The sequence below is a fragment of the Thamnophis elegans genome, chromosome 12 (assembly GCF_009769535.1).
Source record: "Thamnophis elegans isolate rThaEle1 chromosome 12, rThaEle1.pri, whole genome shotgun sequence".
In the NCBI taxonomy this organism is placed as follows: domain Eukaryota; kingdom Metazoa; phylum Chordata; class Lepidosauria; order Squamata; family Colubridae; genus Thamnophis; species Thamnophis elegans.
In genome coordinates this window covers 22,727,373-22,745,090 of record NC_045552.1, presented here as the reverse complement: position 1 = coordinate 22,745,090, position 17,718 = coordinate 22,727,373, and the positions used below count along the sequence as shown (strand labels likewise).

Genomic DNA, 17,718 nt, shown 5'->3' with positions numbered 1-17,718 from the left:
ACCATAAATACTAATATAAGCTTCAGTCAAACTCAGATACCAGACCCCAAATTATGCTGCTTTGGGATCTGCTGAAAGAGCCAGATCTTCAGAGGTTTCCTAAAAGCTAGCAGGAATATGGCTATATAGATATCCATGAGGAATGCTGTTCCCGAGGGCAGGGGTGGCCAGAGAGAATGGACAGGTTGTACCGACTTGTGTCACTTGCTGCTCTTACTGGGTTGACAACAGGCAATGATGGTGGCATGTCTGGTTTTTAATTGCTTCTACTTCTAGAATGTATGTGTCAGTACCTCTCCATTAGGTAATTAGGAAAGAAGACCACGAGACTCCGTAGGTAGAAATCAAGTGTACTTTTACTAATTATAAATGATTAAAGGCATAGCGAAGCGAAGACTGATTATTTAGGCGCGAAAGCGATTGATATATAGAATAACCCATTCCCCACCCCTTGGCATCACAGTTACAGTCCAATCATAATTCTCCCAAGTGTCAGGTGTGAGATAACTTCAAAAGGCATCACTAAGATGGAATGTCGGTGCCATTAGTCCTGGCGGGAACCTCCTACGCATGCGTAGTCCGACAGGCAGCTGAGCTCCAGAATCTTCCTCCAGCACAATTAGTAACCCCTCCCAAATACCATGCCCTCCCTCCCCGTTTCATGGCAGCCGAAGCAGCAGCAAAGCAGAGGCTGACATTATGAAGAAAATGGAATATCCAAAGCTGAATGGTGTGGCTATTGCACTTACAAACAAGCTGATCAAACTGCTACTACTGCTTATCTTACGGAGATTAATATATGGTATCTAGAATCATTTCTTCATATCAACTTATAATTATAAGAAATGGTAATCAAGGGTTATGATGTTTTATTTGAACAAAAATGTTTTGTGTTCAGAGACAGATCTCAAACTTCTTCCTAAAACAATAATCTTTATATACATTAACAGGTGGAGAAGCAAGGCCTGTTCCAAGTGGCAGCATAGGGTGCTTCAATCTGTGGAATGTCTTCAGGTATGAAAAATTATCCACAAGTCTCTGATGGGTTGAATCTAAAATATACTAAACTGTAAAATAATATGAGGATAAAGAGAATTACTCCAGAAGGGAGGATAAGATTGATTTACATAAGATTTTTCTCTTGTTTAATGAGAACATTTAGAAAAAGTGTTATGCGCCATGTCTATGTAGCTACAATAGCGTATACCATTTCTTCCCCTGCATTCTCATGGAAGATAATAAATATCACTGTGGGTCATAATTGAGAAAATTAGGCCAACAAATAAATTCAGGTGCTGTCTCAGGAATGTAGATACTTTACAACAGGTTTCCTTAAGGGCAGTTGAATGAAATGCACTATTTTGAAAAAACTAAGAACAGAATTAGAAAATCACAAGCAGAATTTAATAATTTGATTTCAGTCAAAATCACATTTACAGAATGCCAAAGTCTCTGATTTGTTAAAAAAAGGAGAATATTTGTAGCTCAGAGTTGAAATGTGGGGTCATTGGTGCTCTCTGAGCTTGTGTATTGATGATGTTTGAGTAATGAAATTTGCAGAAAACAACCAAGCTTGTAGAGTACCAAGGATCCTTCAGCTTTGATTTACACACAGTCCCAAATCGTTTTGAATCCAGTTTGTTGTTCAATTCAACTTGGGTACTTTGAATGTCACACAATTAAAAGAGTAAAAAGTTGACAATTCAGGGAATTTTATATTGATTGCATCCTTAGTTTGCAGAAAACAGGGCTTGGCGGGGGATTTCAGATTTATTCACGGAATACTTGGTTCTAATTTTATCTTTCCCACAGCTGCATAGATTTGAGAGGAGGCTGGTTTGAGCACTGTTGTTTTCTGTGCTTAATCCACCCTTTTCAGCAAGTCTTCTGTAGATTTCTTCATTTCACTATCTTGTTATGAATTGTACTAGAAAGAAAAAATTGAACATCACTCAGTTTCACTGTTGTTCATGCTGTGGTATTTCACCACAAAACATGATTTAATTTTCAATGCTCAGTGTGACTGAAATCCAAAGAGTGGCTTGCCTACAGTGACAAATGATTTTTAAAAAACCACAAACCCATATGGTGAGCAATTCCTCATTTGAAATGCATCTTAAAGCAATATAAGCACAAGATGAGTCTATTTCATTATATTCCATTTTGCTTTGGGCTGGAAAAATCAAAGAAAATTGCATGCCTAGATGGTAAGTTACAAGCAAGAGTAGTTGATGTAGAGTAGCATCTTAAGACACATCTGTTGGAGCTTAAAGTAGCCTTAGTGCTTACATAGCAGGTGGTTCCATATTTTATATGCAAAACTTTAGAAAATACGTCTGCTTCTTTTATTTATATAGCAGGATTATTCACCAGATAACCCCAAACTCTAGTGTTTGTACTGAGAATTGGATAATAAAGAAGGAGAAAATGTTCTGTTCTTAATTAAACCAACCAGAATCACCCACAGCTGCTTTTTTCAAGAGGCAACTGGACTTTCTGGTTTTTCTTTGAAGACGTTTTGCATCCAAGAAGCTTCTTGGGAAAACCTAAAAGTCTACTTGCCTCTTGAAAAAAGCATATTTGGGACAACCATGACCTGGATGACTGAGAATCTCCTTAGACAGTTAGCAGCCGGAATCACAATGCAATTTTTTTCCCACCTCTGCAGTTTGAAGACAAAACGGATACAGTGTTTAGTAACACAGAAAAAGAACGTGAGTGCAATCGTTTGCTCATGAAATATTTCCTTCACCCCATTTTGTTTGTGTGTATGCATGTATGAGTTACAAATGTTTCTGTTAAGATAATCCAAAAGTCCAGGCACCTGTAAATGCTACCTATGCTGGTAAAGATGAGAATGAGATCTTGATCAAAACCTCTCCTGCTTGGTCAGCTGGATTAGGCCAATGGGCACAAAGTTTCTTTTGCCTGGGGGAATATAGCCCACAGGAATTAATAGTGAGAGAGCGATAGCTTCTGACATACTTTAAATCTGTAGTGAAGCTATTTTTTAATATGGTATTTTCATTTTGTGTCATACTGGCTCAAAAGGAATGTTGCAGATTTGGAAAAGACACAAAAATGTTTTTTACTATTACCATAGTTATTTTTCACAAAGTGTGAGAAAAGTCTAATTGAAAATGGGGGACTGATGACTGGAAAGAATTTAATAAAAGTTGTACCCATAATTTAAAAAGTGCACATTATCAATAACTTCCTCTCAAAAATATCATAGTCTTAATTGGTAATATGTTTATGTCAAACAAGTCACGTTAAAAAAATTATGAGTAAGTTCAGCTATATGTTATAGCTGACTCTAAATTTAGAGTACTTTTTTTAAAAAAGACATCCTGTTGTCTTCCCCTCTTTAGGTACAAACATTATAGATTCTGAGATGTCTGAGAAGACAGTCCACAACCTCAGTCCTGCTTTTGACAGCATCCCTTACAGAATGCAGAGCCGGACAGGATCCACAAACTCTTTGCTGGATGACAGTGATTATTTCCTGAACTCAGGAGACCTTGCAGGAATCCCTGTGGTTGGGAGTGACAACGAAGAAGAGCAGACTTTTGCTCCAAAGGATGGTCTCTCTTCTGCCCTTCGCTCTGAAGATAGCCGGGGAGATGGGAGGAGGGCCCGGGATCATGTGGTGGACAATGAAAAAGACACCCAAATGCAAAACATGATCCAGAAGGATCTCTCTCCCCCTTTTGACAAGGGACCCTCTGTCTTTAAATCCCTGAGGAAAGACTTTAGCATCGCAAGAGATGATAGCAAAGACACTTTTTTGACAAAGGAGAAAACCAGAGAAGGATCTTTCCAAGAACGTGACAAACGTTTGGAAAAAATGCCGAAAGAGCTGGATTCCAGATTGAAAAGCAGTTTGCTCGATAAATCAGGTAATAATATTCACTCCGTTTTCCTAGGAAAGTTCAGCGCTCCTGTTTTTTTCAGGAACTGACTCATACTTCACACTCAAGATAACATGGATTCTTCTTTTTCAGCTAGCATGGGACTTCAGCCATTGTGGGGTCTCGTTTGCAACAAATCCTAGTTAGCCTAGCACATTATGAGAACCAGATCAGTGAGACACCTACAAGGATCTTCTCTGTAAATGATGGTTGTTCAATGTTTTGGCTTGCTTGGGCCACATTGAGTGAAGAGGAATTGTCTGGGGTCGCATATAAAATATGTAATGTAGTTAATGTATATAAGTAACAAGCTTCTTCTATTTTTTATGTTTTTATTATCTTGTGGGGCCACATTACTAGTTGTCTAGGGCTGCCTGGATTGTGCAGCAAAAGTCTAGCCCATATTTCCAACTTGTGGTCTGCTGTTCAGACTTCTGTGGTTTCCTTGCTGCCATCTGGATCAGTATGCCTTTTCTTGACCCACTTGATTCAATTTTATTTTAAACATTTGAAGTTTCTTAGTTCCACAAGTTTAAGAAACTGAAGCACTGTTGAATAAGTTGTCTTTTCCCCCAACACATTGAAGTATGTGAAATGTACTCGATTTAGTCACACACACACACACACACACACACACACTCACTCACTCACTCACTCACTCACTATTTGGAAGATGTTGATATAAATGGTTTGGGTTTCCACAGTCAATCAAGGATTTTTTAAAAAAATGTTACTAATTGCACTTTCTGTATTCCTCAGTTGTGAATCAAGTAGATGAAACGTTGCGGACACATTTAGCACCGCAAACACCAGAAACTAACTTCAGGGTAAGTAGCAGCTCTTGTGAAGTTTTTCCTTTTATTAGGAGTCATTTTGCAGAGTAAGATGGATGGCATATATGTTTAATAAAAATAACGTTTTGTGCCATAAAACACATTCTGGAGACTAGGATTATTGTAAGAATTTGGTTGTGCTGTTGTACCTTTAGCTAGTGATTGTTCAAACTGTTCTAATGTCCCAGAAGAGTGGGGTGATTAGACGGTAACCATAGGGTGCTTCGCTCTGAAATTACAAAAGAATAGGATGCAACTGAAAGGCCAGGAGAAGAGTGAATATATTGCTGGGATAGAAAATGGAACCAAGGCCACAAACACAGTAGCTTATTTGACTTATTTATTTATTGTATTTATATTGCCGCCTATTTGCCCATGGCGACTCAAGGTGGCTTACAGAATATAAAACCACATTTAAAACAATAAAACTAATAAAAAGAATCAGATTAATATAGTATGATATAATAAAATCACCCTCCACCCAGGTGACAGCAGATCACATGAGTCATTTAATGGTCTCCATCCCGCTCTGGGTTTCCCAGGCCCACTGGCAGAACCTTTCATTACTCAAACTAGGTAACATCGTTAACATCATAACATCTGATAATGTTACCTAGTTTGGCTAATGAAACATCTGCAAGAAAACAAGCAAGCTCAGACCCCTCACCCTGTTTATGTCAAAGCACTTTTTCTGAATAAAGCTTGAGGCACTGCATAGCCCTGATGCGAACGCTAAAGCATATTTCCCACATCTACATTCTAGGAATCTAACTACCTGTTTGCTAATAAGGACTCTGTTGGCCAAGAGCACGGGAACTCCTATGCGTCCAATATTAGAATCAAAGAAGAGCCTTTGGATAATGACTACGATAAAGCTATGGCACCTCAGCCGGGGCTACTCAATAAAATTAAGGATGAACCAGACAGTACTGAGGTAAGATCCATCTCTGGTTTCGGGCACGTGTTGTTTTGAGGGTGCATTGAGAGTTTTGCGATTCGCTCAATGATTATAGGCCCTTGTAAATAGGCAATGGTTAAATGGTGCATAGAAGACCCCAAAATAATCAGCCACTCCTATGGAACATAGGAATTTTAAATGCATTAAAGGCAGGAAAAGGCATTTCACAGATTGGGATATTTACAACGGGACCCTCATATGTCGCTGATTGCACTGGGGTTAAATGATGTGTATTCTAGATAGGGGCTTGGGTGCTTCTGGTTACAGCAGCTGGAATTTCATCTGTGGCCATTTTGTTTCAGGATTATGGCCAGCAGCCAAAAACTCAGGAAGGGGAACTGAAAATCAGTGCTGTGTTTTCTGTCAGTGGCAGCCCTCTCGGTAAGGATCAAGATTTGGGCTGGGTGGGAATTAACAGACATTTTGGGTCCATCAGTTGTTTGGAGAAACAATTTCACATGTTTTACATAGACAAGACTAGCTCTCCACAACCTGGCATCTTCTAGAGGTGTATTGGTGTGTGCTTACTCACTTAGTTTATATCCTACCTGGCCTGTAGGAGTTCAAGGCTGCATGTGTGGATGCCTCCCTTTATCTTCTCCCCACAGCTTTGTGAAATAGGTTGAATTGTTTTGATCAAGAAAAGTTGGCCTGGAGAAATTATGTAAGATGTATTAAATAGGGTTGTTGAATTTTTCTTTTTCATCTGTCAGGATTGAAGAGGGTGGGGAATGCATTTGCCGGCAGGGTAAAGTAAATCTTAAAATGGGATTCCACAGATGAGAAGACAACCTCAGTAGCATTGCGTGTGTGTGTTCTCTTTTTGGCAAGCTCCGCAGCTGACCTCAGGTTTCCCACCTAACACGCCATCCTCTGGCATGAACAAGCTACTTCCTTCGGTCCCAAGTACGGCCGTTCGGGTTTCCTGTTCAGGATGCAAGAAGATCCTGCAGAAGGGGCAGACGGCGTATCAAAGAAAGGGCTCGACTCAGCTCTTCTGTTCCACACTGTGCCTCACGGGATACACTGTACCAGCTGCCCGACCGCAACCTTTCACCAAGAAAACCTGTTCCAGCTGCTCAAAGTAAGGGCAGATAAGGGACTCACTCAATGCCCACCTGGTCCTAAAGGTCTTGGTAAAAACAGCAGGGGAGAATATCAGTACAAGCGTAAGATCAGCTGGAATCCAACCTTTAGATTCCTTATACGTTTTACTCTCTTCCTCTGGACTTACAGCATAGTCGGAGTTAAAGCCTCATGGCCTGCCTTCCACAGGGCTTTAACCCAAAGGGGTGGCAGTTACATTTTGTAGTGCTTTAATTTTCTTATAATAAAGCAGAGCTTGTTAAAATCCTTTACACCTCTGGGATATATAAGACAATGTTGGATAAATGAGGCAGTGCTTTGCCAGAATTAAGTCCAGTCTCCCAGTGTCTATTGCAGCAACCCCTCCTTCCATGGTTCATGGGGTGGAGACCAGGCCATAGGTCTTCTTAGTGGTGGATCTTGTTTTATGGAAAGCCCTTCCCTAGTATTTTGTAAGCAGACCAAAGCAGTTTTACTCCAGGATGCATTTGACCCCTGGTTTAGTTTGTTTAGCTTTATGGAAAGCTGTTGTATTTGCTACTTCCTGTTTTATGATACCATTTAATTTTGTATACTTTTGTTCTTCATTTGTATGTTGACCTTGTTGTGTCCCACTCCTACACCCATTCTCTTTAGATTGTGTAATAAATCCAGGAGTTTCTGGGTAAATACAACTTGATTAATTAAAGCAACAATTGATGGTTTCATTTTGATAAACTTTCTCAGCCTAGTGTAGAATGGTGACTGGATTCTTGTTATCCTGGGGATATATTAGAATATTGGTATTTCAGCGTCATATACCGTATTTTTCGGAGTATAAGACACACCTTTTTTCCTCTAAAAAGAGGCTGAAAATCTGGGTGCGTCTTACACCGAATACAGCATTTTTTTGCCTTGCCTCCTGAAGCCCCGCCCCTTCACCAAAATGGCCGTGCATAGCCTTATGGAGGCTTTCAGAGAGCTTCTAGGGCTGGGGAGGGCAGAAATGAACAAAAACCGGGCCATTTTTGCCCCCAGCCCCAGCCCCCGGCAGCACTCTATAAGCCGCCATAAGGCTATACATGCAATTCTTTTGCTCGTTTTTGGGGGCCCCACCCCCCAGGAGCACTCTGCACCCCCCCCCCAAGGCTATTCATGCCTTTTTTTAAAAAAATGGGCCCGTTTTCGTGAAAAACGGGCCGTTTTGGGGAGGTTTGCAAAGTGCAAAAACTTTTTTTTCCCCTTTCAGAAAGCTGTTTAGTTAGAGGGATTGATGAGAATTACGTTGATCAAGTGCTGTGCCAGCAAAAACAAAGTTTTAGGTGCTACAGGTTGTCAGCTATTTCCTTCTCCAGCACATGGATAAATACACCTGGAAACATCTACCTACCATCTACCTACCTACTCTCTCCCTACCTACCTATTGTATTTCTCTCTCTCCCCCCTCTATCTACCTATATACCTACCTACCTACTCTCTCTATTCTCTCTCTCTCTATCCCTCTACCTACCTACCTATCTACTGTATTTCTCTCTCTATCCCTTTACCTACCTACCTAACTACTCTTCTCTTTCTCCCTACCTACTGTATTTTTCTCTCTTTCTCTCTCTCTCTATCCCTTTATCTACCTATCTACTTTTTAAAAAAATTTGCCTCTTCAAAACCTGGGTGCGTCTTATACTCCAGTGCATCCTATACTCCGAAAAATATGGTAATAATATTTGTGTTATCTGCCTTTGATACTTTCCCCATATTATTTTCTCAGTTTAAAAAGCATTAAGGGTGCATCTCTGCAAAATCCTAGAAATACGCATACTATCTCAAATGTCTCTGCATGGTCTCCAGGGAATTAGGGGACCTGGCAGGATTCCAATTCAGCTGGTGGGTGGCATTGAGCAAACGGCATTCTTGGCACCAATGGTACCGTATCTGCTGAATTAAAGTGAATTGCCAAGCCAGCGATTCCATTGCTTGGCATCCTCAATCGTGTTAGGATTACAACTTCCATGCTTTTTGAGAAACCTGCAAGTTGCAGATCCAATTCACTGGAGTTGGGAGACTGCCAGAGACATTACAGATACAGCCACTGCTTTTGTCCTGTGTGGATTGTTATTTCTGGGTCTGAAAAAGTTAACTCTCCTTCTTTCTCTTTAACTGTTTAGGGACATCCTGCATCCAAAAGATGTGATTACAGCTCAGTTTGACAATACAAATTCCAGCAAGGATTTCTGTAGCCAGTCCTGTCTTTCCGTGTATGAGTTGAAAAGGAAGCCTGTGGTCACCATCCATACAAACAGTATCTCCACCAAATGCAGCATGTGCCAGAAGAATGCAGTGGTAACCATCTTTGCTAGTCTTCCCTTGTTCTGAATGTTTGGGGTTGCTATATTCTGAGTTGGCTGCCTTTGGGGGTTAGAGCCATCACGTTCAGCGCATATTCAGCAACAAAGCTCCTCAGGTTGTTTTGATGAAGCCATTAAATCTATTGAACTTTATGAGTGAATTTTTGAGGTACAAATGGTAAAAGCGTATTGCATGTGCGCCTGAACGAAACAAAAGCCAAAAGATAACAAGGATCCATCTACAGCTCTGTAAATCACTATGGAGCAATATATAAATCTATTGCTATTATTTTAAAGTTCGCCAATATGCAAATTATATTCAGTTCTTACTCTTTTAATCTGCCTCGAACAAAGAGAAAAATAGAAGTATTGAACTGGTTGAACCAGTGTCTGGATTCAGTAAAGAAAGTGATTCTTAATCCAGACTCAACCAGGTAAAGTACTCAAAATCAGTAGGCTGACTGATCCAATGATGGGGCATCATATTTAATTAATTAATTAATTAGTTTGTATGCCGCCTACTCTCTAAAGACTCAGGGCGGCTTACAACTAAATATTATTATAAATAAGGTAACAACTCCCTCCAAAAATAAAATACACAGTCAAGGGTGCTCCTTGGATTAGGGCAGTTTTTCGTCTCTCAGATGCAGCACATGAGAGGAAACCTTTACCCAGTTTCAGCTGATGGGCACAAACCATGTTTAGACAAGAATAGTTTGTTCCAAATTGTTCTGTGTTTATAACAGAAAATTATCAGAAGTAATGAAAATCAATATTTAAATAGGTTCTTTTAATCTGATGTTCATCCCATAGATTTGAAGAATTTTTGTTGAAAAAAAATCTGTGTAAGATGAATTATCTTTAAAAAAGAAACTAACCAGTTCTCAAGGGAGTCTTAATTTAGACACCCCAATTAATCTTCCCCCAACTGTCTCTCTGACAACTGAAATGATCCACTCATTCAGTAAGAAGCAGACAGTTTGCTGTTAATGACAAAAAATCCAATTTGGCAATAAAGCATTTATTTACATGGCCTGTCAGAGTTTGTTAACACATTCATAAGCCCCCAATAATTATTTTTAAACATTATGTCTGTTCTTAGCAACATATTTCTATATTAAACATTTAGCCTTGGGTATATTTGGGAATAAGCACCTATAGCACAAAAGCGGGCATAATTAACTTCAGTGTATGCAATTCATTTGAATTAGATTCAGATTTAGTTGTACTTTGAACATTGTAATCAGCAAGAGGGATTTCATTTTCAGTGGAGTTACTATAAACGTTACAACGGAGCTGTGTAAATTATTTTGAATCCAAAAAGCTTCAAGCTTGAAACTTTTACGCTTGAGATGGCTGTTTTGGCCTTACGTGATGAATTTTAGAGCAGCTACAGAATGGTCAAAAAGTATCAGGATTGCTTCCAGTAAGAATTAGCTGCTTTGAACTCGAATCGTGGGGTTTTGGGCTTGAAGCATTTTGAGTTTGAAACATTTTGCATGCTGTTATAATTCAAGGAGGCATCCAATCAGAAGTCCCGCTCCTAATATTGCATTTTTCCATGATGAAGTGCAAATGGGATTGAATTGACTCTCCACCTTTTTTCAATTTTTAGGTACTTTTCACTGGGTCCTGTTCTATACTCATGCGTTCTATACCAGGGGTCTCCAACCTTGGCAACTTTAACACTTGCAAAGTTGGGTGAGGAACTCTGGAAGTTGAAGTCCACAAGTGTTAAAGTTGCCAAGGTTGGAGACCTCTGTTCTATACTATTGTGTGATAACACAATAGATGGGAAGTGTCGATTATGTTCTAATCTGTCCCATAAACATTAAAGAGCAGCCTTCCTGTTTGTTCAGCTTTTTAGTTCGATGCCCTTATTTTATTTTTTAACTTTGTGTGTATCCTTCATGCAAAGGACAAGGCAGTGTTCCCTTTCCCTCCCATTTAAACCCCGTCACAACCTTTTGGTTAGGCTGAGAGTTAGACTGGTCTTAAATCACCCAGGGGTTTTTATGTAGCTGCATAGAAATTCCAATCTGGCTATCCCCAAGACCAGCCCAACATAAAATCGGTATTATACACTGGCTAAAGATAAAGTCAATTTAAAACTCTTAAATGGTGTCTGGAATATGCTTATGCTCAACATTTCTAATGTCAGATGACAAAAAATATATATAAATGTAATGGTAATTCTAGACTGAGCTCCGGCAGCAGCAGTAAAAGATTATAAGTAGATGTGCTCCTCACTTAACTATAGTAATTGTTAATTACCAGCAATCAAAATTAAATTAATTAAAACCAGCAGTTTAGTCCACTGCTGGGCGGTGCAGTCATAAAATGTGTGACTGCATTGACTTATGGCAGCATTGTGGCAGTCCTAGTTGCCGTTGTTAGTTGAATCACATTTAGTCGCAGCATCCCATAGTCATATATTCACCATTTGTGACCCCCCCACCTCCCAAATCAGCTTTCCCAACGATTGCGAGTCAGTTTCTAAGAGCCTGAATCATGACTGCAGGGATGCTGGGAGGGCCACAATTGCGAAGATCTATTTTAAGTTCCTCTCCTATAAGTGTGTCACAAGTTACACTGGCTGCTGAACAAATGGTTGTTCAAGAAGGATGACCTGTCTGCAAGAAGCAGTCTCATTTGGGCATCAGAATAGCTGCCGCTGTTGTAGTATTTTGCTAGTTTAAACTAAATTTCCCCAATCTGGTGCCTGATAGATGTATTGCACTTAACTTTCCTCCAGCATGGCTACAGTTCTTTTCCCAATCAAAAGCTGTTTCCCAATTCTACAGTTTCCCAATCTGGCAGCCCTCCTGATTATGTAGAGTTCCAACACCCAGAATTCTTCCCACTAGCAAGTCTACAAATCTAATAATTGCTATTATTGGGAAATGCTGTTGTATTGGGCTTGCTAAAGAAGGTGGGAGTTGTTAGTCAGACTTCCTGGGAAGTGCCACTTCCCAGGAAGTCTGAGAAGGTTTTTCTGCTTGGACTAAACCAAATTAGATGCAAAGCACTACAAACTGGAGGATCAAATAAGCTCATTGACATGTCTTTGCATATCATAAATGGGGCTTTAATCAGTGATGGGGATTCAAATAATTTAACAACAGGTTCTCTGCCCTGATGACAAGCTGAGTAAGTGGGGCTTGGTGGTCATGCAAGTTGGTGGGCGTGGCCAACTCAACGTCACTCAGGTCGATGGGCACTTCGCCTTAGCTGTTACAGTGTAACAAGGGTTAACTGGAGAGGCAGTTTCTGTAAGTAGGGCGATAAAGATTAGGCTAGAAACAATGCCAGAATGTTTTCTTCCTGCCTTCCTTACAGGATTAGCCCTGTAAAGTGGGGAAAAAACAAAAGGAGATTTCAAAACAAAATTAGATAATGTTTGGTGTGTGTGAGGGGTGGGGGAGAGAGAGAGAGAGAGAAGTTCCTTTGATAGAAGGAAAAGTCTGAGGTCATTCTTCTGGCAGTGACTGTCTTGCTTTTCCTACCTACAGATTCGGCATGAAGTGAATTACCAGAATGTTGTACACAAGCTTTGCAGCGATGCCTGCTTCTCCAAGTTTCGTTCCGCAAACAACCTGACCATGAACTGCTGTGAAAACTGTGGGGGCTACTGCTACAGTGCTTCGGGACAGTGTCACATGCTTCAGATAGAGGGGCAGTCCAAAAAGTTTTGTAGCTCAACATGCGTCACTGCCTACAAGCAGGTCTGGGTTTTCTCCCACCTTTTAACTTTTGAAGAGCACTTATCTCTGCAAATAGGACTTCGTGTATGAAGTTTACTAAGGACTGGGGAAGGTTCTAAGGACTGGGGAGGGCACTTCAGTGTAAGAAGGTCTCTTGAAGCTGCATGTGGGAGGAGGCACTGCCCTTCAGGGGTGCATATCAGATATAGTCCTTGACTTATGACCACAGTTGGCACCAGAATTTCCATGACTAAGCAAGTCGATTGTTAAGTGAGTCACGCATGATTTCATGACATTTTTTGCCAACTTTCTTAAGCAAATCACTGTAGTTCTTAAATGAATCATGCAGTCATTAAGCGAATCCGGCTTCTCCCATTAACATTGCTTATCGGAAGCTGGCTGGGAAGGTTGCAAATGGAGGTCACATGACTCTGCAAAACTGCAGCCATCATAAATACATGTTGGTTGCTAAGGGCCCAAATTTTGATCATGTGTCCATGGGAATGCTACAACAGTTGTAAGTACGATGACCAATCACAGGTCATTTCCTTCAGTGCCATTATAACTTCGAGCAGTTCTTAAAGGAATGTCTGTAAATCGAAGACTACCTGTATTGGCTTGAGAGGTCTTCTTCCATATCAGACAAACCCCTGCAAAGTAAAAAGTTGAGATAACAGACAGCAAGCAGCAGCCAGCCATTTCCAGTATTTTTCAAATCTTTTCAAAATCTTACCAATTTTAGGGGGAGTGGAAACCTCTCAATATTTTCCACAGTGTCTTTGAATGCTTTCCATATGAGGACCCCAATTTGTCAGGAATCTCATTGGTATAGAGATTCTGAATATGAATATACATACACACACAGAGAGGGGGAGGACACCTGAAAAACACCTGATGAGAATGATTGGAAAAGGGAAATCAAGCCCCCCCCCCCCCCCCAAACAGCATTCCTGGTATTCCCCACTTTATAATTTTCAGGGGGAAAAATACCTGGGCTTCTGGGGAATGTATTGAATCAAGAAGAAATTGTGTACAAGTAGCCCTCGACATATAATCACAATTGAACCCAACATTTCTGCTATTAACAAGATGACTATTCAGTCAGTTTTGCTCCATTTTACACCCTTTCTGGCCATAGTTGTTAAGTGAATCACTGCAGTTGCTAAGTTAGTAAAAATGAATCTGGCTTCCCTAATTAACTGATTGTCAGAAGGTCTCAAAAGCTGATCACATGACCCCGGGACACTGCAACCCTCTTAAATAGATGCCAATTGCCAAGCTTCTGAATTTTGATCCTGTGGCCCATAGGGTCGCAATGGTCGCAAATATGAAAAATGGCCATAGGTCACTATTTCAGTGTCGTCGTAACTTCAAACGGTCACTAAATGAATAGTTGTAAGTCGCGGACTTTCCATCTATCATTTTTCGATTAAGACTGAGCTCTCTATCAAGATACATAGTTCCTGCCTTTCACATGATATAAACAACCGGGAGTAACTTTCTGTGGTCTGCCAAATTGAGAGAGCGTATGTTTCGAGTCAAATGAGCCTTTTCTCCTTGTATCGCTGTTTTATATACAATTCCTTTTTTTCCAGAAGTCTGCAAAAATTACCCCCTGCGCAATGTGCAAATCTCTAAGATCTTCTGCGGAGATGATTGAAAGCACAAATAACGTGGGGAAAACAGAGCTCTTTTGTTCCGTGAATTGCTTGTCGGCACACAGAGTCAAAGTGGTCACATCGTCAGGTAATTCACTTACTTTCCCCATAATTCCATGTATGTTCAGAAAGCAACAGGGGAAGCATGTATTAAATTCACTCTCTTTTCGTGGCACATGTTACTTAATTCATTTTTCCTGCCAGGTGTCCAGGTCCAGTGTAATAGCTGCAAAACCTCTGCCATCCCTCAGTATCATCTTGCAATGTCAGATGGAAGCATACGTAATTTTTGCAGCTACAGCTGTGTGGTGGCTTTTCAGGTACATCTTAAGCCTCTGTCTGTCTCCTAACATTTGATTGCACCACTCTGAATGCAGATGAATCAGTGTGCGTGCCCACAGAGAGAGCTCTGCATGCCACCTTTGGCACATATGCCATAGGTTCGCCATCATGGCTATATACTCTTCAATGTAAAGAAAGCACACCTGGCTTTAATTCTCTAGGAAGCTGCTGGAACTGCCCTTGTTACAATTTTTAGGCAGTTTTGTTAAATTTGTATATCAGAAGCCTTTCTGTTAGAGGGCTGATGATCTTTGGAATGTTTGGAAGAGGCCAAGCTGTTCTGGTAAACAGAAAACTAGCAAAAAAAAATATCTCTCTCTTTAAGCTGTTGCAGCATGGACTCTCTGTCCCTTCCACTGCCACAAACAGGTGGGTTTGGATCTGGCCTCCCTCTGCAAGATAGCAAGTCCAGCCATCTTCTCTTTGTAGACCTGCAGTAAGAATGCCATATAATGTACAAGATTGCTCCATAGAAGTCTGTCAGAAGGTTACCGTATGGGGCCTACAAAGCAGCCACTAGATGGCAGCAAGGAGGTAAATTTTCTGAATGTCTTTGCTGCCATCTAGTGGTCCTCTAGATGTTTGCAGCTAGATACAGTAGCCCCAGTTTTGATGGCTTATGGTTAGGCTGTTTTAAGTCTTAGTTGGGTAATACTGGAGGTGAATTGGACAAGGATAGGGCTTCATTGTGCAAATCTACATTGGCTCCTCTCTCTCTCCCTCCCAGAATTTGTTCAATAAGCCCTCGGGAATGAATTCCTCCGTGGTGCCCTTGTCGCAGGGCCAAGTGATTGTCAGCATTCCCTCAGGAGCGACAGTTTCTGCGGCGGGCAATACTACCTCAACAGTCTCTCCCAGCTCGGTCAGCAGCTCAGCCGCCGCCGGCCTCCAGAGGCTGGCTGCCCAGTCCCAGCAAGTCTCCCGCACCGTCGCCAAGCTCAGGTGTCAACACTGTAATCGTCTCTTTGCAACGAAGCCCGAAGTGCTCGACTACAGGGTAATTGGCACCTGCCATTGTTGTTTTTCACAGATGCCTTGACGTCGGACACATGAGGGCTGTAATTGTGGACAAGAAGCCTAGTGACAGGCAAGGTCGTGTGTATTCCATGCTTAGTTTCCCCCCCCCCGCACCCCCCCATAAACCATAAAATTGTTTGCACCAGCAAAAAGTGAAGGTTGAGACTTGTGTGAATAATGCAGATTGCATAATGTCTCCTTTTGCTAAGTCCTTATGCTAAATAACTATATTAAGAAATTATTCTGCAAACCTCTCACCCGTAAGGTAATTAATTCCTTGGTGGGGTGGGGTATAGGACAGTTTGCCGTCACCAACTCACCGTGGCCATCTTGCTACAGCCAACTCATCGTGAGACAATTCCAAATGGAATTAACCTAATCCAGTCGTCCCAAAGGTGCTTTTTCAGGAGGCAACTGGACTGTTTTTTCTTTGAAGACATTTCACTTCTCATCCAAGAAACTTGGATAATGGTAGGATAACGGAAGGATGCAGTCACCATCCAGTGAGAGCTGAAGAAGCTTCTTGGATGAGAAGTGAAACATCTTCAAAGAAAAACCAAAAAGTCCAGTTGCCTCTTGAAATATCGCCTTTGGGATAACCAGGACCTGGATGACTGAGAATCTCCATACCTAATCCAATAAATGCTATCCTCCACTGTCTCTTCAACATTATTTCCACTTTTGCCAATGGAAGACACAGTGAGGGATAACATCGCATTGAGTTATCCCACATAGAATTGTCTTGCAACGAGTTGGCTCCGGCAACATAGCCGCAGTGAGTTGTCCCATTTCATTTCCTGGAGGTTTTTGCAGCTCATAAAAGTGGCAAGTGACACTCCCCACCCCCACCCCCAGCTCCTGGAAATCTTCTTTTACCACTATTCTGTCTTCTGATATTTAGCAGGCATTGCTCACCTGCTTTTTTAACTACTCCCGTACAGCTCTTAAGGCCTTGGCCTATGGATTTTTAATGACAGCTGTGCATTTTCATTCCCGAGCAGACTACAAACTGGCAGCTCTGCAAATGGCAGCCGGTAGTCTTGATTAATGACAGATTTTGGCAGGTTCTTGGTGTGTTTTTTTTTGTTTTTTGTTTTGTTCGTCTTTTAAATGGTAATGGGTGAACTTGCATTTCTTTGAGAGAAGCACCCGATGGCATGTTCTTTACTGAATTGGGTTTCATTTTTATTTTATTTTTTGCTTGATTGCAGGGCAAAATGTTCCAGTTTTGCGGCAAGACCTGTTGTGACGAATACAAAAAGATAAACTGTGTCATGTCAATGTGTGAATACTGCAAAATTGACAAGATCGTTAAAGAAACGGTGCGATTTTCAGGCATTGATAAAACATTCTGTAGTGAAGGTAAGAAAGCATGGGCCTCATTGGCATTCAGCTCCCCAGATAGGCAGTGGGGGAAATGGCCATTTTAATCATCGTTTCTTCCGTATATGCTCGTGTGTAAAATAAAAAGCTTTAACTTTTGAATTGTAAAAATGTTTGCTTCTGAAATTGTTACACATTGGGGGAAGATGGTTGGAGAATTCTAAGACATTGTCATTTGTTATTCTCGGCTCTTTTTTTAGGCTGCAAGTTGCTTTACAAGCATGACTTAGCCAAACGTTGGGGAAATCACTGTAAAATGTGCAGCTACTGTTTGCAAACCTCTCCAAAACTGGTGCAGAATCACTTTGGAGGCAAAGTGGAGGAATTCTGCTCGGAAGATTGCATGTCAAAGTTCACAGTTTTGTTTTATCAAGTAAGTTATCCTGGCACTCTTCAAATCTATCTTCTATCGATCCTTCCTCTTGGAAAAAACAGTGCTCCAGCACGACACAGTATCTTTTATCACCAGTGAATTAATTAGGATAGAAAGGACCGCATCCTTAAG

At 41.0% G+C, this 17,718-nt stretch overlaps 1 protein-coding gene across 4 annotated transcripts in view; it reads left to right on the top strand.

Moving 5' to 3' along the window:
• Positions 1-17,718, top strand: part of ZMYM4 (zinc finger MYM-type containing 4) — a 50,109-nt gene that overhangs the window by 16,273 nt on the left and 16,118 nt on the right. For 2 of the 4 annotated variants that reach the window (XM_032227454.1, XM_032227451.1), the window contains 14 exons: positions 951-1,014; positions 2,669-2,714; positions 3,372-3,899; positions 4,671-4,738; positions 5,508-5,678; positions 6,005-6,083; positions 6,534-6,786; positions 8,930-9,104; positions 12,622-12,834; positions 14,409-14,559; positions 14,676-14,791; positions 15,541-15,810; positions 17,042-17,192; positions 17,414-17,586. In XM_032227454.1, the coding sequence (XP_032083345.1) occupies positions 3,395-3,899; positions 4,671-4,738; positions 5,508-5,678; positions 6,005-6,083; positions 6,534-6,786; positions 8,930-9,104; positions 12,622-12,834; positions 14,409-14,559; positions 14,676-14,791; positions 15,541-15,810; positions 17,042-17,192; positions 17,414-17,586 (2,325 nt within the window). In that variant the 5' untranslated portion in view covers positions 951-1,014; positions 2,669-2,714; positions 3,372-3,394. The remainder of the gene's footprint in view (positions 1-950; positions 1,015-2,668; positions 2,715-3,371; positions 3,900-4,670; positions 4,739-5,507; positions 5,679-6,004; positions 6,084-6,533; positions 6,787-8,929; positions 9,105-12,621; positions 12,835-14,408; positions 14,560-14,675; positions 14,792-15,540; positions 15,811-17,041; positions 17,193-17,413; positions 17,587-17,718) is intronic. The other 2 variants (XM_032227452.1, XM_032227453.1) reach the window with 2 other exon arrangements.